The sequence below is a fragment of the Liolophura sinensis genome, chromosome 11 (genome assembly GCF_032854445.1).
Source record: "Liolophura sinensis isolate JHLJ2023 chromosome 11, CUHK_Ljap_v2, whole genome shotgun sequence".
Classification (NCBI taxonomy): domain Eukaryota; kingdom Metazoa; phylum Mollusca; class Polyplacophora; order Chitonida; family Chitonidae; genus Liolophura; species Liolophura sinensis.
The window spans coordinates 15,311,632-15,333,903 of NC_088305.1; the positions used below are offsets into that span (position 1 = coordinate 15,311,632).

At 38.9% G+C, this 22,272-nt stretch overlaps 1 protein-coding gene across 1 annotated transcript in view; it reads left to right on the forward strand.

The window, feature by feature from the left end:
* The first annotated feature begins 9,556 nt into the window (after positions 1-9,556).
* The window catches only part of LOC135477683 (polycomb complex protein BMI-1-like), a 40,020-nt gene continuing 27,304 nt past the window's right edge, over positions 9,557-22,272 (forward strand). Inside the window, 2 exon segments of the mRNA XM_064757872.1 lie at positions 9,557-9,847; positions 9,849-9,897. Coding sequence (XP_064613942.1) covers positions 9,734-9,847; positions 9,849-9,897 — 163 coding nt within the window. The 5' untranslated portion in view covers positions 9,557-9,733.

Below are 22,272 nucleotides of genomic sequence, written 5' to 3' on the forward strand. Positions count from 1 at the left end.
ACACATAACCCTAAGGCTGAACAAAGGTTACAAATACATACACACATATAGCCCAAAGACTGAATAGAGGTTACAAATACATACACACATATAGCCGAAAGGCCGAACACGGGTCACAAATACATACACGCATATGACCTAAAGGCTGAACAAAAGTTACAAATACATACACACATATAGCCCAAAGGCTGAACTCAGGTTACTCAGACAGCCCAAACAGACATAGAGGGTAATTAAGCATACACTGATAACCCCAAGGGAATTTTTTCTATTGTAACAATTTTACCTCACCTATAACGAATGTATCCACTGAAAATTATCAAGTTATCTTACTTTTTGTGAATCTAATTTATAGCTATTATTAATCTAGAGTAAGACTGAGGCACAGTTTCCTATTTAACACAGAATATTAACTTAAGCACATTCACCGCCCTCATTAATTTCTACTCTAGTCAAAATAGTTATCTTTTGTTTCATTATTTTTTTTTTCGGAAGTGTTTGCATAATACAACATCTGAAGGCAAACAGCTGTTTCCTCACGCCTTCCTATCTGTGGACTGAGTCATTACTAAATTTAGAAAATACATTAATCTGCATAACGCCATTATCATTTTTTAACCCGATTTTCGTATGGTGTCTAAAGTACAAACCCGTGTTTATGGTCACATTAAATTTTAATATTTCGTGCATCACATGTGCTGTAATTAATGTCCACATAAAATATTTGATTTAATTTGGTGAGGATATACCGAGTAAAATACAGGCCTAAATCACGCTATAAGGCAGGAGGCCTATTTACACGTACAATCACCTGTCACCAGTAGGCCTATATGGGCCGGTCAAAGTAGGTCAATTGTACATACTGCAAAAGGTATTATGTAGATATGGCCATTAAATACATATCTTGAAAAAAAAAAAAGAAAAAAAAAATTTTGCAATGTATAAGGACTGAGTCAAGCTGGTGGCGAAGTTCACGCTGAGGTTTCTGGCATCTGTCCACGACTTCCTGTATATCTGCAGTACTGTTGGGTATACGATATAAACTACTGATCAAATAAGTAGTGAAAAAAATAAAATAACAAAACAAAAAACGGTGTCATAAATAGCTCTGGAGATGATGTATCACTTGGATGCTCAGGACTGTATCATACCGGTTTACATTTCTTAACATGTATGTATATTCCATATAAACAGCAATTAAGACGCAAACTAAATTTAACTGAAAATAACAAACTAGTAAAAAAAAAACACGCACAATTATATTTTAATGCTAATTAGAAACGCTTGAGCTTGTTGCCGTTTCACAGCTGGGTCAGATAAGCGTTCGTCTCCATGTGGTCTGAGGGCTATGTAAATAGCTCTTTATATTCATGATGTCAAAACATATACCTTGAGGAGTTATCAGTGATCGACTTCATTATCACGTCTGGTCAATAGTTTGTGCCGGAGGCGCATGCGTGATAGAGGGCAACAGCTGCTGTTTAATATGAGGAAGACCCTAATATCCTATGCTTTTCGAATTATATTTAAAACCTTTACTGGCCGTAAACTTTAACGTCAAATATATATACAATATGGAAGGTCGTATAGGCCAAATCTACCTTCACTTGACTCGGAATTTGGAACTATAAGAAATATCACCATTTTATTCCTCTCTTATATCTACCATCCAGTCATAATGGGCAAGATAAAATGAAATTTTTACAGTCTTTCTATTTAAAATTAGTGCTAGACCATAGCGGCATGGAGCACCGCCATAATGCTAGCTGATTTTATGCTTCCTTTTTTCTTTTGTTTTTTTTTGATCGTAAAATGGAAAGTGTCTTGAGTCTCTGTTTTGAGATCATTTGTTTCCTCTATAAAATGTCTGGTAGTTTAAACTGCCTGGCTATAATTCTGACCATTATCTGTTTGGCCTTCAAGTGAGTTTTGCATCAACTGATGGGTGTGATGAAAATAATGTTGTTCTCAGGACACATAAAGGGTTCACACGGACAAAGTTAAGCTGATGTTACTTGCAAAAGTGGCTTTGAGCCAGTTTGACGTCACCCGCGTGAACGCAAAGTGGGGGCATTTTACCCGGGTTATTTGCCCCAGCGAGCGACGTAGCTTTAAGCAAGTGAACGGTGTATAATAAACACATAATGTTTACTGGGCTATAAAATGTTTTACTTGGCTATAAGAAAAAATGCTGCAATTAAAAATATGACATATTTATTTATTTGATTGGTCGTACTCAAGTCGTACTTGGATTTACGTCGTACTCAAGAATATTTCTCTTATACGACGGCAGTCGGCATGATGGTTATTCGTTCATCATCGCAAGTTTTAAATCATGACCGTACCCCGTGATTTCCTCCAAAAGACTGATCCTAAATTAAGAAAACATGCCATGCAGGAGAACCATTTACAGTCTCTAGTGCAACCGTCATATTTTCTTCTATAGCTCAGCCGAGCGGCCGTCACATTGTCTCTGGTTAAGCGGTCACATTTTCAGTCTGGCACGGCCGTAAATTTTTTGTCTCTTCTGCGGCTGTCACATTTTCTGTCTCTAGTGCTGCCGTCACATTTTCTGCTGCAGAAGCCAACTTTTCTGTCTCTAGTTCGGCTGTCACATTTTCTCTTTCTGGTATACGACCGTCACATTTTCTCTCTCTTGTATGTAGTCGTCACATCTTCTGCATGTATATTTTTGGTGCAGCCATTGAATTTTCTGTTCCTGGTGCGAACGTCACATTTTCTCTGATGGCGCTCACATTTTCTGTCCGTCTGATGCGGCCCTCACATTTTCCAAATTGTCTGCCTGGACATGTTGTGTGGCCAACAAAATTATGTATCTTTTTTCGTGTCTGAAGAACTATATCTGCTTATTAAGATACAGGTGCTTTTGAAAATAGATGTAAATTAATGTACGGTAGTAAATTTAGATTTACACAATGCAAATATGAACGACGCATGGCATGTGTTAGTAAAAGCACACGCATTAATGTGCTAACGCCCTGCTGCTTTTATTTGAACGCGGATGTTTTACCCATGCGTTACATGTATATGGTGAGACTATACAACCATACGCTTATGTTAAAACACGGACTGGTGTCCTTCTTATAACATTGACGTTTTCGGGCAATCATTTCCAATGTTTTTTCCAAAACATTGGTGTTTTAAAAACATATAACATGTCTGCTATAGAGTGGTCAAACAGCTGTTTTCATTTAAACAGGTTTTTGCTGTGCATAAAGAGGAGACATTTGTGTTGAATTCAGACCCTCGGGACGACTTTGAGACCATGGTATATATACTATACGTGAAGACACGATCGGGATATGAGTAACGCTGACACATGCTTTGTACACATGTTTGTGAAAACCTCGCGATGTAAGCAACATGTGTATTATAGGTACACAATTTGGTACACATGAAAAGTGTTGATACATAAAGACGATTAAACAAGGTACACATGAATATTCCTGTGCAAATTTGTTACAAGGTAAAGTAAAGTAAAAAATTAGGTAAAGAAGTTAAGCAAGCAAGAAGTTAACGTCTAACAATGTTTATAACTACAACATTTATAATTTGTACTAAAGTGCATACATATATATAAGTATAACATATGTAAGTATCCACAGCATTATACATATTATTTTGTAAATTACAATCATTTAAACCGATAACAACCCCATTCTCTCCAAGAGATTAGTCTATTAAATTTAACAGAAAGTATGCTGTCTTCGTGATGCTGTAGAATGCATTCTGTTACTGTGCTAGATTTTTCCTATTAAATATATCACACCCATTCTGTTAGTTCAACAAGAAGGCTGTATTTGACTACAATAGGATATTATGGATATGATGCAGTGTTATGCAATAATAACCGAATACATTCTAGCATCACTAAGGCAATAGACTTTCTGTTAAAATTAGCCAACGGTTTTTTAGTGTATTTGTTTCGTGATCATCGGGCTACATACATTTGTTTTAATCGTAAGGCTGTTAAGTATAGAAACTGTCAGTGCTACATGGTTAGACATACACACAGATACAGGGATTTTGTACAATGTCTTAAGTGCAGAGGTTATACACAGTGACATGGCCGAGCACGGGTATAGCTTACACGATCGTGAAATATAAAATTACAGCAGGATGCCAGTCGGTGCACGTATACTCATGTAGCCGGTACAAGAAACTTACTAAATATGTATACAAAGAGTATATCATTTCTTCTCTTGTCAACCAGTGCGCAGGGAACAGTGCGCAGGGAAATTGTGCAAGGCTTCACAAAACAGTGTTTACACAGACACTCGGGTTAAATGTAATTGTATAGTTAAATACAATAGTAAAAATGAAATGTAACAGTTAAAGTGAAATGTATCAGTACAAGTGAAATGTAACAGTTAAAGTGAAATGTAATAGTACAAGTGAAATGTAACTGTAAAAAAGAAATGTAATAGTAAAAGTGAAATGTAACAGTAAAAAGTGAAGTGTAATAGAACAAGTGAACTGTAACAGTTAAAGTGAAATGTAACAGTAAAAGTGAAATATAAGTTAAAGTGAAATGCAATAGTACAAGTGAAATATCAGTTAAAGTGAAATGCAATAGAACAAATGAAATGTAACATTTAACGTGAAATGTAACAGTTAAAGTGAAATGCGACGGTAAAAGTGAAACGTAACAGTTAAAATGAAATATAATAGTAAAAATGAAATATAGGTTAAAGTGATATGCAATAGTACAAGTGAAATGTAACAATTAACGTGAAATGTAATTGTAAAAGTGAAATGTTACAATTAACGTGAAATGTAACGGTTAAAGTGAAATGTAACAGTTAAAGTGAAATGCGACGGTAAAAGTGAAACGTAACACTTAAAATGAAATAAAAGTGAAATGCAAAAGTACAAGTGAAATGTAAGAATTAACGGGAAATGTAGTGGTAAAAGTGAAAGGTTACAATTAACGTGAAATGTGACAGTTAAAGTGAAATGTAACAGTAAAAATGAAATGTAAGAATTAACGTGAAATGTAATAGTAAAAGTGAAATGTAACAGTTAAAGTGAAATGTGACAGTGAAAGTGATACGTAACAGTTAAAGTGAAATATAAAAGTAAAAGTGAAATATAAGTTACAGTGAAATGCAATAGTACAAGTGAAATGTAATAGTAAAAGTGAAATCTAACAGTTAAAGTCAAATCTAGTATAGCAAAAGTGAGATGTAACAGTAAAAGTCAAATATAATAGCAAAAGTAGTCGCTTTCCATTTTCACCTTCCACTATAACATACATCGCACAATATATATACTGTGTGGTTGATATCCAGCCCTGAAGTATAGAGCTATCCAAAATGAGAACACTGAATTAAGAAAAAATATCGCCATAAATGCGAGATTCGATTTCCTTCGTATTCCTACATAGATAGGCATAAAATACAGCGTAAGTACATTACATTACAGTCTTAAAGCTTTGTAAAACAATTGTGTATTGCCTGCCATGAAAAATTACGGTTCAGTCAGAAAATTCAGGACTATTGATCCCAAACTTTTAGATGTGAACGTCTAAATGACGACGTTTTAATTTTGTAATTGGATTGATGAGTTACGCTGTATAGGCTACTTGAAGATAATTAACATGTAGAATGCAGCACTCACGTGGAGGTGAAAACCACAGCGAGCCCGGGAAATAGATGAGATGGGACGAACGTAATTTGAGGAAAATATTAATTTACTTGGTGGATATATGTGTCCCCTCCAATACAAACCACAAGCCATGGCCGAAATAAAGAGCACAGGTGATAAGGAGTGCAAACTGATGTAACAGCCTTAAATCTGACATCAGGTCATGTTGATGTTGAAAGGTGTTTTTCTTGTAACTTAAAATGTATATAATTCTTGATTGAGAATACTATAGCAAACAATTCGCGAATATTACAAATAGTCCCGTGTGCTAAACTTTGATAACAATGTGTTAGGATCCGTTTTGAAATAAGGCGCCTATGTGTCAGTAATTTAATATGCGTTAATAGACATGTATAAAGAATATATCCCTGATGAGAATGGAGTGAATGAGAGAGTGAGTCCTTGGGGTTTTACGTCGTACTTAACAACTTTTCAGTCATATGACAACGAAGGAGTCCTTAGAGTGCATGTAATGTACCTCCTTGTTGCAGGACGGATTTCCACGGCTCTTTTATCCAGTGCGTCTTACCGAAGATAAGTAACCCGACTTTTAAGGTCTAAGGTATGACTCGACCCAGGATTGACCCTGGATCTACCACCCCCGAAGTGGACGCTATACCAACTGTGCTACCGGGGCCGTTTGATGGGAATGGAAGTTCGAAATTGCAGTTGGAATACAGCGAAGTTGAAGACTGAGATATATATATATATATATAAGCGTCGCTATATATAACTTACACAATGACATATAATTTACAACAAAAGTTAAATCTGGTTTCATTTATGAAAGTGTAACGTGGTTCAGCTATATATAACACAGCTATACTTTATACTACGTGTGTAGTTCGACTTTGTAAAGATCGAGCGCCGTCTTTATTTTTGCCGATAAAAGAGAATGGGGATGTATGGAAAGCAGATAAGGACATCTTGTACCGCGCCCCACGACAAGAGGACGGTGCCAATCTCGCGCGAGGCGTGGGACGAGATGACCTCATCCAGCTGCAACATAAATGGGTTCAAAACTCGTGCGGTTCGAAATATAAAAGAGGCTCTATTTGTGCTCCTTCCCATTATTTTTTGTGATTTAGATTGACGGGATTGGGGGGGGGGGGGTGTCCCAAGTCGTTAGCGTACCAGCACGGTGCAATGACTCATGAGCCTCAAAACAAGTCGCTCTTAGTTCAAGACCAGCTCATGTTGGCTTCCGGTCGTACGTGGGAAGGCCTGTCAGCAATATGCGGATGCCCGGCTCTGCCCGGTTTCCTCCCACCATAACTTTGGCCGCTGTCGAATAAGTGAAATAATCTTAAGTCTAGCGTACAACGCCAAATAAATAAATAAATATATAAATAAATAAATAAATCATATTGTCAGTAGATGTACATGTATCCAGATACTAGTAATCACCAATTCTGTACATAAGAGGAAACGTTTGATGAATCACATGTATTAATTTGTAAACAACGATAACGCTGTTTGACCCACATTCTCATCCAGGGGTCACAAAGCCAGTTACGACATTTTTCTTGTACAGTTGTCGTACGATATTTTGTTGCTATCACACAATTATGTACAAGTACAAGTACGACATCTTTGTGAAAGTGGCCCCAGACAGCTATGCTTCTACAGTTGCAACCCCTGACAAACATCGAATGTCACACATTCCAGAAAGAGTGGAGATATAATATTCAAAAAACCGTTCTGGACTGTTACCTGAGATTGCATAACGTGTTTTGAAACGCGAATTTCGCATGTTCGATGCATGGTGGTAAGGATCATCGCTGGTGCGAATATCTGCTGAGACTTGGTTAAATACAGTAAAATAATTTATTTTTGAGAATTTTTGGGAATTCGAAGAAACAGTTTAATTCGTTATATGTTAATTATTAATCGTTGTGGCAGTTTCATGAAGTCAGTGGATCTATTTCCCCACATTCGTTGGGTTGCTCCACAATGTTGCTTTCCTTAGGCTTTTTGCATATTATTTATGTTCCTTGCGAAAGACACAACATTTAACAGAGAAAATGATGCTTACAAGTGATATGAGAATGCGATTAACATCAAATTATCACATTCTATTAAAATGTATATCTATATATTGTCTGTTGCAGGAATACGTCACGAATTTGATACATAGTTTATATACATCTGTAACTTAATACGAAAACTGGCTTTGTGAAATCGAATATGCAGTGAGATGGCTGTACATGTACATCTATAGTGTTTCGCGTACTGGAGATATCTTGTTTTTCAACCTCGTCGAATATATCAGTCACGTGTACTGGAAAGTACTTTTTAGGTATATCTCAAAGGTTTGCGGTTTTCTGGTAATTTCCCAAATGCCCCTCAACATTAAAATCACTCAAACACATCGACAAGATTTATCTGCAAAAAAATATATAAAACTCAGAAATCCTGAAGCTGTGACATTGAATTGTATTGCATGGTTGACTCTTTTATCGATTTATCGGGTTTAATCCGTTTGTTTAAAATTCGGCCAGCTGTGTAAATATTTACATGTAATATTCCCACTGTCAGAACATTGTGTTTTTGACATGTTAAAGGAACAGCAGATAAACATCATATTTTAAGGTATAGAGAATTGTTAAATTTCTGAGAAATGATTCATACGGATGTAGTTTTGTTCTAATGGCACTAAGTTACTGAATTTGTTCCGTGGTCGAAAAGCTAAACCGATTTTTTACACTGTGAGTGTTTATCAAATACGCTCACACTAATCAAATGTGCAACCGGTAGCAGTTATATACCATCTTTTCACCAACTCCAGTAATGCAGTATTCCCGAAAATATAGTATTATACAATAATTTTAGAATCGAGGAAAATGTTGACAGCGTCCATTCATTCGATAGTTTTGCCCTCCTGCCCTCACATTTTTTCCGAAATTTACAGGCCGGCGATATTCATTTTAACATTAACACATAATGTGCAGTTAATTTTTTGCCTATCATTTGCGATGAATTAATAACAGAATCGAACATGATCATTTTTATTAGTGTTTTATTTCTTGAAATTTATCCTACTTTTGATAGAAAATCAAATGCGAGGCTAAGTGATTCTTTACTGTTTATTTAAAGCTCTCATTCCTTTCTTGAAAATTATAGTTGACGATTTTAACAATGACGGAAATGGTTTGGGTGATCATATTCGCAGTCATTATTTCCTTTTACAATTGTTTTCGAATATTTAGATAAGCTGGTATATACACGATGATGTAAGTTATGAAAAAGTTAAATCGATTTCTGTTGTACTGATCACGTGGAATAGGTTTGCGATTCTTTTGGCGAATGGTTGAAATAGTTGGCGTATCTCACTGGGTTTGTTTTCGTCTGTTTGTCAGCCCTGTTTGTGGCGTGTTTTTTTTTTTTTGTTTTTTTTTTTCGGCAGCATTTTGTTACCTTGCTGAGAAATGCGGCTCGGGTTTCAAGGCTAAGGTAATGAACCGCGTGAGCTGATAAATTGCGGTTGGTCGCGGCTTTGATATTCGGTTAACCCTCATATAGCCCCGAAACGAAACGAAGTGGACAAGGGGGGCTGTGTGTATCATCTGCGGCAAGAGCGTGGTGCAAACAGACCCAGGCTGAGCGCTCGATCGTACTCTTAGCTCTTCAGCCCCAGAATACCTTTTCTTCCGCTCCCACCAGCAATATATCAAAACGTAATACATTAGCATGTGCGCATGCGTAGTATTGATTTTCGCTCGGCCTGGGCTGCGCGGTGACACACTGCGCCAAGCAAGCTGGCCTCCACTGCCGCATAGCTGAAGGCAACTCAGCCAGTGTAGGGCCGTGTGTATATACGAGGGGCTGTGTGACAGTGCGTAGGCTTCGTCCAGGTCCGCGAAACGCTGGCTTGTGGATTAGTTGACAGTCCAGACATACACGTATGTGGAGTGAGCGGTGGGCTTGGTTTTTGGTGTGGGTTCGGAGCTGCTGGGACCGAGGTTATCGCAGCTACGCCTTCTCTCCCAGTCCAAGTGGAAACTGTCAAAACTAAGCCGGGGCTGGCTGCTCTAACTTGCACAGGGTCTACGGCTGTCGGCTCGCCATGGATGTAGACCGTACCCGAGAGCCTGCCCCGCCTGCCTTCAGGCCGGTCATGCACGGAACGACGCGAATCAAAATCACCGAGCTCAACCCACATCTGATCTGCGTGCTTTGCGGGGGGGTACTACATCGACGCCACCACCATCATCGAATGTCTTCACTCCTGTAAGTATGCAAATTTATCTGGTGACGTCATACAGACGCCAAGCGAGCCGTTAAGGTGTCTCCCCTACTCGGTGTCCCGCTCAGTCCGATGTATGTTGTTGATCGCCTACTGCAGCGGTATTTTTGGCCCGCACACGCCATGACGATGAACATACGGTGACAGACTATGATATGTCATCGAATATCCAACCCGGCTTGAACTGATAAGCCTTTTAGTTATACATTTTACAGGCTTTTACTATTCAGTGACTATGTTGTGAAAATTGCAAATAGGCCTGCAATATGTAATTCAAGCTGACAAATCCATGATTAATTCCAGGCGCAGCAGCAATTATGACTTTCTCATATTAATATGAATAATTTTACAGTTAAATTTTTAAGGATAACCGATGTGTCATTGTTTTCTTAGTACAGCTCGCGTTCCAGATTTCGCTGATAAACTTTATTGGCTAAAAAGTCAGGAAGTCTTTTGCTAGAAATCTCATTATTTATACATTTTGTGCTGTGAAGCAATGTACAGCGCTAGCATGGGTTTAAATGATAAACTAAGAATGTGTCTTAGTGAGCCTGACTAATGGGTGGGGGGCTATATTATGTAGACTGGTGGGGGGCGAATCCATTACGGAAACTGGAAGAATTATTATATATTATCTCGTCGCGAAATGCTAATGTCTGCATGTATCGTGTGTCTCTCTTGACACACTTCTCTAGTTGTGAACTGTGAATGCGGATACAGTGCCAGCTCTTATCATAACGAGTACACGTGGTTGAGCAAGAGCTATCCAACACACGGTCACTTGTGGGGAGAAAGCTGTGGTAACAACCGACCCGTAGTTTGCCAACGTCACTGTAGTATAGCGATGTTTTCGGCAGTTCATACCGCGGCATACACGCATAGACACATCACATAGCAGTAGATTTAATCCCTTTAGCTAGCTTCATGTTTTTATTCTTTATCCCTCTAGGCATTCCAACATTAAACAGTATAGCTTATCACTGAAGTAGATCGCATTTTAATAGACGTCTCTCTATTATTTATTCTATTTCCCTGCCTGTGTTTTGTGTCGGTACGCATATATATTTTTTTGACGGCCATTGTCATGTATGAAGAGAGTTGGACGTAAATGATGAGCCTGCGTGCACATGTGAAATTAACCACTTGTGTATTTGCATATAGCTTGTTTGTTGCGAGCTTACGGTGTCTTCAATCACACAGTGTCGGTTGTGTGATGGACAGTGTCTTCCTGTAGCGTGATAAACAGTAAACACTACGTATATGTTGTCATGTACATCTCGAAATAGCATCATGCCGACGACACCATTCATGACACCCCGATCATTCAATGTACATTCCCAGTAACCCACCGACACCGCACTCACTACAGTCCTTATAGTGACCAGTGTAAGGGTCTCAGTATAGATTGTAAGATCTTCCTGATGAGCTGGGGTGAAGTTGAACATGGTAACGTAATCGTTGTAGTAGCCTGCACCCTAAGCTTCCTTGTGTTTTGACGTCGTCCCCCACCCCCCTTCTCGTCTCCCCACCACATCATATCCCTAGATCCCCAACACAAACCGCATTCCCAACTTGATACTCTTCCTCAGGGGCCCTCAGAAGGGGCTAATGCCAAGTGTAAACATACCCGTCCTTAAGACCCAGTCATAGACGCGGCTGTGGGAGAACAGCCTCCGGCACGAGGCACGAGGCACGTTCCGACATGTATCCATATTGTTATACTGCTAATATCTGGAGTAACGGGATCCCACCCCCCATCGTCCTCTCCCGTACCCTCCCCTACCCCCGGGAAGGTTTATCCAGGCAGTCAAAGGTTCCAGAGAAGCAGAGTGACCCGCTGTGACGGCCCCGCATCGATTGACCTGCCGTTCTAATAACGAGTTACTCTCATAGAAGCGCGATCTTCCTTTAGCAAGCGGTGCCGTGCTCAACAGCGGAATTTTCCTGGTGAAAGTCTCCAAGTACCCTCCTCTGTGTTTCGCAGAATTTCTCCGCTGTTGTATGTGGAATCCATCTTTGATTTGACCAGCTCCTGAAGACGGGCCCACGTGAGAACAAATGTGGGAACCAAATGGTTAGATCTTGGTTGTAGTTGATTGGAAAATGCTGATCTGATGACCGTGTCTGCGTGTGTACGCGTGTATGCAGCACTGGTAATGGTGTGGGCAGTTAACCCTTGGAGCTATTAACACGGTGTCGTATATGTATGTGGACATCAACCGTTTTCACATGATAACCTCGGTTTTCAGCCATGCTACATTATACCTTTCTCCGTCCAAAAACAACGAATCAGGATGCTGCTGAGCGCCAACAGTTCTGTTGGATTCAGGAACTGTAAAACCCACGTACTGAAGTGATCTATGGTTTACTGTGTTCGGTCTTTCACTTCCACCGTGCAAGAAATTTGCCAAAAGACGGCAAATATTGAGACAGATTTCCAGTAGAAATGCGCATGGTCTGCCGTGATCCATTACTGCAACAAGCACGTGGTTAGAAGCATACTAGTGCATATATATTAAGTTTGTTGTTAATGCATATAATCCACAATTTGCAAAGAATTAACAGCAAAAAATCAAAGCTGTATTAATCTATATTTGGTGCTGCATGAGAGACGGGAATTGCATGTGGGCAGGCACCGAACAGGGATAGCTATGACATAGCCTCTGCAAAGCGTCACAAAGTGTCTACAGTGCTGAATTACGTAAGAAACTGACAACAAAAACACAACAATCTGCTTATATCAGAATACTGCTCGTGACATTTCTGGCCAAGACATTAATAAAGACAAAGATACGAATGTGACAGATATATGCTCGATCATACACTTGTATACATCTATATTCCTTAAAAGACTTCAGGCACGAAAGTCGACTAAAGGAACGTTCGTGTAAGCAGGCAAAGACTATATATAGAGTGATACCTTTCTATATATATATGCATACACTAGTTGATCTAATCACACATGTAGAAACGGTTCCTTTTGCGGCCTCCACGTGTATATATGCTTCTGACTTTATACAGGAACGCATATTGTTTTCATATTACTGTCTATTAAATGCGATGACACCACGCCAGTTTAATAATAATAATAATAATAATTATTAACTAATAATAAACACTAATTGACTTCACTGCAGTTTTTTACCTGTAATTCTGCCAAGGATCTAGAGGGCGTGTAAGTTGCTACTCTTTAAACCTTTATATGAACAGTCAGAACATAAGCCTGAGGTACCCAACAGGTCGTGGCAAACTGTCGTGACTGCTTTAAGTGGATTTACTCCTTATGCTATTTAAAATTGTATTGTACCAGTTTTGAGATCAGTCTATTTACCGTATTAAAAATACTACATCACCCGGATATTCACGATCACCGGATGGTAACTTGTTGAAGAAAGCCCGTATATAATGAATTGCGACTTACTTAGTCTCATTTTGTTTCCAAGCAACAGCTATGCCCTTACCCTTACCGCCTCTCTGAAGCCGTTATCAGATGCATCCCCCCACACTTCCTGTTTAACACCGACAACCCATGCTGGCGGTATTTTTGTGACCTCCATTTCCTAAATGTAGAAATAGTCAGGGGGGTGTTTTGTTTTTTCATCGTCTCCTCAACATATGTTTAGGGGCTGTTACACAGATTTCAACACGATTCAAATATTAGCACGGAGAAATAACCGTGCTCGAAAAATGTATCCTTGTTACAGGCAGGTGGCCGTTTTTAAACAAACGCCAAGGCAACGTACGAATCATTTGCTAAAGGCAAGGCCTGAACTTTTTAAGTCTTTGTGAAAAAAGTATACATATACATGTATAAGAATCGGAATGTTTATAAAATGGATGAAAATTATTGATAAATAATGCGAGGACATCTTATAGTACGTAAATCTAATGATTGCGTTGCATTTTTTCGCTTGTGGGTTCCTGCAAAGTGTCTAATGTTTAAAAGTCACGCTACAATCTAGAGGCAATCAGCGATTACGTGACGGTTTAATGCGGCCTCAAATTGTCATGTTTATTTCATCGAATTAACGAGAAGTTGAAGCTTTTAGAGTGCTACACAGTTCGCAAAATTCCTCTATCTGCTGTTTATGATCGGCCATTGTCCTGCGTCAGATACATTACACGGCGTAATCCTGATGCGACATACCCTGCAATTAAAAGTGTCAAATGTTGGGTTAAATGATATATGCATTATCCCATTGTAATCGGATGAGAAATGAAATTATTTCTTATACGACTGTACCGGAATGATATTTAATGTCCTATTGATAACGATTTTAAAATAGGACGTTTTGTTCTTATTAATAGATATACAGAAAACAAATCAGTCTTTTGATACAAATCAAACATGCAATTTGCTCATCTTCAACTTTTCGGAATCCGGAGTTGAAGATATATTGACTGAAGCTCTGCACAATCTCCAGTGTCATCTCTGAGCAGTACCAAACCAGTCGTGGCCGGATTTTTGTAAATTGCATTCACGATTTTACTCTCGATGGTTCTGTCAGTGGGTGACCTGGGGCCACTCGTATCGGTGTACCAACATGCACCGCCTCGTGCGTGTGCATATCCATCCAATCAGATGCAGCCTTCACGCACGTGATCCCTTGACAACGGTATCGTCGAGGTCTTCCGTCAGCTTCCACTTCATTGATTCAATCGGCGCCGTTTTCGAGCCCCTCGGGTACAGCGATACTCCCCGAGGAACATATCCGCCCCGGTCGCAGCCCTATTGCGGTGAAAGTGGAGCTTTAACCTTTTCCCGGAGTCCCATTTTGGGAAAACTATTTAAATGTCGGTATTACTGCGGCGTCTGGAAAAAGTTTCACAAAAAATGATTTAGAGTGGACGTGCAATCAGATATATTTAGGAGTTGAACCTTTGTGAACTTGAAAAGTTTCTAGAGGAAACGGAGACAGATGATTGGTAAATTAATGGCAACAAAGGTTGCTAAAATTTTTGAGAAGTCATGCACATGATACAGTATATAGGACTGTTTTTAATTTTAACGAAAAACTCGACACTCCCGTGTTAGTATTCACAATCTCAGACGGATAATAAATTTGCATCTAATATTCATCTAATATCTACTGCCTTACTAGAATATATTTCTAAAAATTTAAATTTCTGAAAAGACAGCTTGATAAAATTTCATATCATGACTCATCCATTTGTTTAACAAGATATTCTTGTGGGTTTAAAAGTTAAAACCATTTTATGCCTATTGTTGTTGTTAGTTCAAAGGTATATTTCTTAATACGAAGCGCTTTGAATTTTGCGACTGGCATTTGTTCTATTTAGTTACAGGTTAGTTAAAGGTTTGACATCACCACAGAGATATCACCAGCCGATACATTTATAAACGTTTACATCTCTTGTTTTTAGACCGAATTGTACTTGCGTTTAGTATGTAGCCTATAAATACACAAATTGCAACTTTGAATAAAGTTTTTAGTTTCACCTGCGCACAGATGTATATGTATGTCGGTATAGCATATATCTAACTCTACATAAATGGCGTTCAGTGTTATTTCTTGTTCTTGGTGGATGACTTTGAGACATGTAAGATGCATTATTAATGTAGCTCTGCTGGCTTTCACTCCGGCCGTACGTGAGAAGGTCTGTCGGCAACCTGCGGATGGTCGTGGGTTTCCCTCGGGCTCTGCCCGGTTTCCACCCACCATAATGCTGGCCGCCGTCGTGTATGAAATGTTCTTGAGTACGGCGTAAAGCACTAATCAAATAAATAAATAAATGAATTAATGTAGCTCACAAATGCATGCCAATTATATATTACATACATTTATGCTCAGTTCGCTTTGCTTTTATTAATAGAGATTCCAGATGTGCATTTATTTGAAATATTGACGCAAAATTGCGATAAACTCGCCGTTTTACCTGCAAATATATTTGTCATGATTATAAGATTTTGTCATTTATTATAAAGAACTTCGTCAGTCGTTCTTCTATCATCAGAGTTGACAGGGGTCTGCTTCCGTGCCTAAACCCTGACGAAATCTTACTCTATACGAGACCATCCCCTGCTCGTGGAACAGAAGAGGATCTGCACGTAGACAGTTCCATGATATAATGAGTGAAATTAAGCAAAGAGTTTATAGAGAGGACAAGTAGAGTACGTATATATATATATATATATATATATATATATATATATATATATATATATATATATATATATAGGGATGATAAGCAGATGTCCCATGTACTTGTATCTAGTTACACATAAAGTATGCGACAGATGCAGAGTAGTCTGGTAAAATCACAAGTCAAAGGTGACGCGGCAATAGGTTCCACGCAAAAACAGATATATTGTGCACACGTCATATCAGAAATACGATCAATTTGAGAAACATAAATTTTCACGTATAGTTATCATAAACATATGTTTCGCAGATGAGCTAGACAAAGTACATATAGGAACACTCATAATTATAATCTCTAGCAACGTGCAGGTATGAATTTGATTGAAACCAAAGTATCCAAAGTAAACAAAAGCAGCGTACAAGTGCCGGTGCAACACAAAAATCTTTGTTTAATATGGGGGGGGGGGGGTTAATTCTGCATAGAAATTTATGAAGAAATTAACTTTGAGAATTTAGCAAAACCCCCAAATAAAAATTTTAGATGGGTCCGTCGTTTTGCTCCCAACAAACAAATTTGTAATGATTGTGTTCAGTGATTGTTGTGTTTTATCTATTGGTGCGTGTATAGGTGTAGAAGATTTAGTATTGCATTGTGTTAAAGTCTCGCGACTGAAACAAGGATTTTGTCTTCTACGGATTCTCGGTACCACTTCAGAGCTTCTCGGAAAAGGAAGCCTTCGGTAGCTTGTATATAGATATATACCATGATTCATGGATATAAACATATAACTGAAGTGTATTTGTACAAAACAGCAAATGAAGCTTTGTCTATTTTCTCCCTAAACCCAAACACATCACGCGACATTTGTAGTTAAGTGGTAAGTGTAGTTACAACATCTGCCGGAAACCTTTGTTATCTATTGCAAAACATGGTATCATTCCCCCTCCCGTCCCCAAAATGTTTTCCCCATTTACAAGGAAAAGGCGTTGCATCGCCTTGCTTTGCCTATCACACATCCTGTTTTTTGTTAAAACAGTGTGCTTTCTAGAATCTAGGTATCTAGAAAGTCAAATGTATAGCATCCTGTAAACGATATCAAAATAACAACAAATCCTGTAATAGTTTCACTATAAGGTTTCCATAGCAGATTACCATGTCACGCATATATATAAGTTACATGGCGATATATACCACATTGGCGCCTGAATTTATTGCCGCTATAAAAGGGCATTGTATATAAATATATACATATATGTAGTCCTAAAATAGGTAACTTATAATGCTGCCAGATGCCCTCCTGTGCAAAGTCGAACTGATGCTTAAGTTCTCATTAACTGTGCCTTGTGACCATGCATGCAGGAACAATGTTCATGAGAACTAGAGTCCATTGGTCTGTACGTACAAACCGATAAGACATGCATGACGCAGATTGAAAAAGGTTTGCTCCAGTCGATGCCGGGAGCCATGCACTGAAATCAACATGAAATTGGTATGTATTAGGTTTAGACAGCTAATATAATAGTTGATGGATTTAGAAGTCGTCATGCATATATACAGCTCGTGCGGTCGACGACGCTCATGCATGATGTCACAGCTCGTGCGGTCAACGACACTCGTGCATGTCATCGTTCCTGCACTTGTCTTTCCCCAGTGTGCATGGTGTGGGAAAGTTCGTCAGTAACTTTTCAAAAGTCTTTGGTTTGTCCAAGGCCCCTTTTCCCTGTACTAAAAAAATGTTAATAGCTAAATCAGACCTAAAACTGTTCGATTAGAGCCACGATTAGAGTACTTTAACGGCCTATATTTCGCAAAGTCAAATTGATTGGAGAAAGCCTGCGTTTGTTCAATAAAAGTGAATAAACACCTCGTATAGTAGTGTCTTCGATTGAATATCACATGGCTATAAGAACTTGTCCATTATATGCAAAATAAAACAACCGATGATGTGGAGTTTAAGCAAATTTCGGTGGTCTTTAGCATAAGTCACGATTGTCGTCTTATTTAAATCTGATAAGCCAATGTCGGTGGTCTACAGCATAAGTCACGATTATCGTCTTATTTAAATGTGATTTGTTACGTATTTTAAATAACGCTTGATATGACAAACATGAGTATGCAAGCTGATGTAAATCTCAGTCCTGTGTGATCGCTGTAGGTTGCCTAGTTACTTAATGAACAGAGTAGCGCCACGCCGGGTAGATACGAAACAGGCCCCTGCATAGTTTCAGTGAATGTTCTAATAACATCCGAGTTAATTAAAGAAGCGCTCAGACAGATTTGTAAACATGCAGTGTACACATCAGTTATCGTAAAAAAAAAACAGCTTTATGTTGTTTGTATCATCCCTGCTGACTTGTTATTCATCGAATAATGCGCCATATATAGATAGATATATTTACGATCAGATAATCTGATGTTGACAGATTGTTTGGAATAAATTTGCTCCCAGCAAATAACTTCAACATTAAGTTATAGAAAAAAAACCATAACGAACTCAAAGACTGGGAAATTTAATCCGTTTGACCTCGGTTCGTGATTAATAAAACTGTAGTTTAAAGAAAAATAAGAGTGAATTGCGCCGTGTGAGATATATTTAAGTTATATTCATGAATGGAAAGCATGTGAGATTTTGGTTCCTAATATAAATGTTCTAAGCTCAGTATTAAGCCGGAAATTTTCACCTCTAAATTGTGATAAACGTTCTCTACAGCGTGGACAAGCCAATGTGTTTAGAGATTTATGGATATTTCGGACTACATAAGCATGAACTTCATTTGTTCTACACTCAGATACAGGCATACAAACATTTTCTCAAATTGCAATGATTTATGGATATACATGTATAGGCGCTATTTAATTGAAGCTCTCTATATTCTAAAAAACGGAAAGAATTCTGTTCGTTTAGAATATATTTCTTTTCCTAAAATACTAGTATGCCAATTTTTCGCCCGCCTAAATATGACCATTTTTATCTTTTGCAGGGAACGGAATGTTTTCCTTAATTTTATGGATTTTTACTTCTCTCGGTTTGCATATGATTGAAAAATATTTTAGGAGTATGAAGTTAGTATCCCACAGCAAATGAAATGTGCACCTGCCTATTACCAGATGCATGTTGCGTGTAAAATTGTCTCCTGTTTTAAACCTTGATGAGCAAGTATTTTGTTTCTGTGTGGTATAGACGGGCTATGAAAATTTGTCACCGTGACATGAAGTATTTGCGTTTATAATGCTCGTGACAAAAATGATACACCGTATCTCTGTTCCTTGGCAGATATCTGTGACAGGGTTTGTACAGAACGCTGGTGTTATCACGTGCACGATTTCCTCTTACTGACTAAGAGACTTTATGAAGTTATAACGTACTTACTAATGGCTCGGTGTGACTGGAGGCGGTTCCCGGGAAACTGGTGGCCGGAAACCAGCCCGGTTGCCAACGACCGCATCCGGGCTACCATCTGTACTCCCGGATGGGAATCGATCGTAAAGTTCAGTTGGTTGTTAGCTTAAGGGCGGTCGTTGGATCGTCCGTACAGTAATTACTGTCACTTCGTATTATGCATGATTTATGTGTCCAATCATACTTCCGGGTAGTTGTGCAACGTTTGACATCCAATCTCAGAGTTGCAACCTGCGAAAAGCGTTTTGGAAAGACGGCTGTCAGTTCTTGTACATCTTGCATGAAGAGAAAATGCGACTGCTGAAAGTCGTTACGGATACTCATACAACTGAATCGCAATGAAAACGCCAAAGTGCCTGTGTCATAGGCGGGATGTACGCGGGTTCAATACCGTGCCACAAGATTTTCAAGATCGGTTTTCAAGTGCCATATCGTAATATTCAAGTTCATGTAGTATGTAAACCAAAATTGGGATATCGGCCGCATTTTAAGCCCGAGTCCAACAATTCGTGCACGCGCACATCATTCCGCTTGATGTATATGTATATACTGAAGCTAATTACGTTCATAATGTAGACGACTTTGATTGCCCCCAATTTTATGGAATGTCGACCTTGTGGTAAAATGAACAATCTGCTGACATGTAGGACTACAGTCATTTTTAGCGTAAACATTTCAAGACAGCAAGAACGCTGTTTTAGGCTTTCAGATCGGAAGTTTCGATTTCTTTTGTTAGTATGATCTAAATCTATAGATTTAAATCCATTTAGCCGTAGCTCTAGAAGCGTCGACAGAAACCTTAATTAGCCATGTGTGAGACTCAACAAATTTGACTTGCAGTTTGATCTGGCAGAATTTCACTTTTGATCTAAATGCAGATTGTTGGAATCCTGAGAGATTTTGATTATGAAGGTATGACGCTGTCCTTATAACTAGACTCAGGGGGTTGCACGATGTTCTCATGTAGGAAAGAACAAGGTCTATTACAATAGAAACTGATGTATAGAATATGCCTTTTTGTGACGTGTTTGGCGTGATATAAACGCCCACGCACGGGTAGCATTGGAACAACAGTGGAACCAACCGTTCAGCAAAACGGAGTAAAAAAAAAAACACAAAGGAAACAATTTTTCCAAACTGTAAAATGGCGTATGTGACAGAAATAAATGGCCGTTCTTCTGTGTTTGTGACATTTCGCCGTCGCCACGTCACTTAGCACCGGGGAAAAATTTACGCACGAGTTAAGTATGTTAACAATGATAGCACTGTATCACACGCGTGGACGCCTTCGTATCTTCCGAGGTTATTTTGGATTCACTGGGTGGGCTACCTAAACCTAAGCTGATGGCGCGACGCAATGCCCATGTGACGATACTCAGTGACACTACCTTAAAATATAAATTCAATTTGCCAATAAACTGAATGCATTGTTTTAATTGTCTTTTACTGATTGAGGAGCGATAGGCAAGCTCTTAGAGCTGAAGACACATACACACACACACACTCACACACATATGTACATAATATATAGATGTAGAGTTATCTATGCTGTAAACTCATAATTTACAACTATGCAGTGGAACTAAAAGCTGTTTATTATAAAATGTAAATCTGTCTATCAGTCAAGAAACCAAAGAAGAATATTGGCCCGTCCAAAATACGTGTTCAGCACTCACAAATGTTTTATTCGTCTATAATATTGTTGGTGGTTTACTCCGAGCGTTCTGGTTTGCTCCGCCCGTTCGTTAACCGCCGTATAAATGACACAGTAATCAGTCAATCCACCAATCCATAATCCAGCTTAAGTTTGCTCAGGTGATAATACGTAATTATGGAATGGCTTTTTATTAACGAAGTCCCCTTCTCTCCTACATGTTACCAGTGTTGGTTATATATGAATGTACCTACTGACATTTCTTGTATAGAATTGATACTACTGGTAGTTTGGGAATTGGGTTCTACTTATCAAAACTGATCGGCGTTTGCTCGGTCGAATTAAAAAGTTTCTGGCTTTAGCCAGTGTTGTAAGGTTTTGAGTATGACTGACAGATGTCCTTGTACTCAAGACTGCATGCGTGCGTAGAATTGAAGTGATCATTTTGCTATTACATGCTCAACTATACGTATGATTCTGGTATTAAAGAAGATCCGTAAATTCGCAGGGTATGTTGTCGTCGTGGGAAGCCTTCCTTCCCACGCACCGTTATAGGGCTGTGGGGGTAATGTTCAGGCTTTGTAATATCTCCCTATTTGCCCTGCTGCTTTTTCGCGACAAAAGCGCGCTAGCCGAGACGCATGCGGCGCGAGAAGACTGGCTGATATTCCAGCAGATTGGTATCGTGTTGATTATAGGCATTAGGTTACCTTCATCACTTTGCTTGTCGAGCGCATCCAATAGATATGTGTCGTGTGTTCGTATAATCAAGAGCTAGCGATCCATCAAGTGGACTGGCAACGCGTTAGGGATGGCCTGATCGTGTAGCCGCTGTATAGTGCCTTCACAAAGCCCTCGTGACGCTCAGTTTACAGCGCCTGTCAGTTGTGTGTCTACACGAGGTAAACTAGTGCAGAACGCCAAGTTTTTTTTATCCAACTACTCATCTGTCTTAATCGTCTACAACATCACTCTGTCCCATTTTTCACAATTGCATTTAATCTTAAGAAACATTGTGCATAAGATGTACCGCCATTATTCCTGTCGTATCATGCACGAAAACAGAGAAAAAACACGCTTTAGGTATTGGGTGGAATGATATATTAATTTTTGGGCAGTTATAACCACCCTTGTATTGGCACAGTTATAACCACCCTTGTATTGACACAGTTATAACCACCCTTGTATTGTCACATTTAT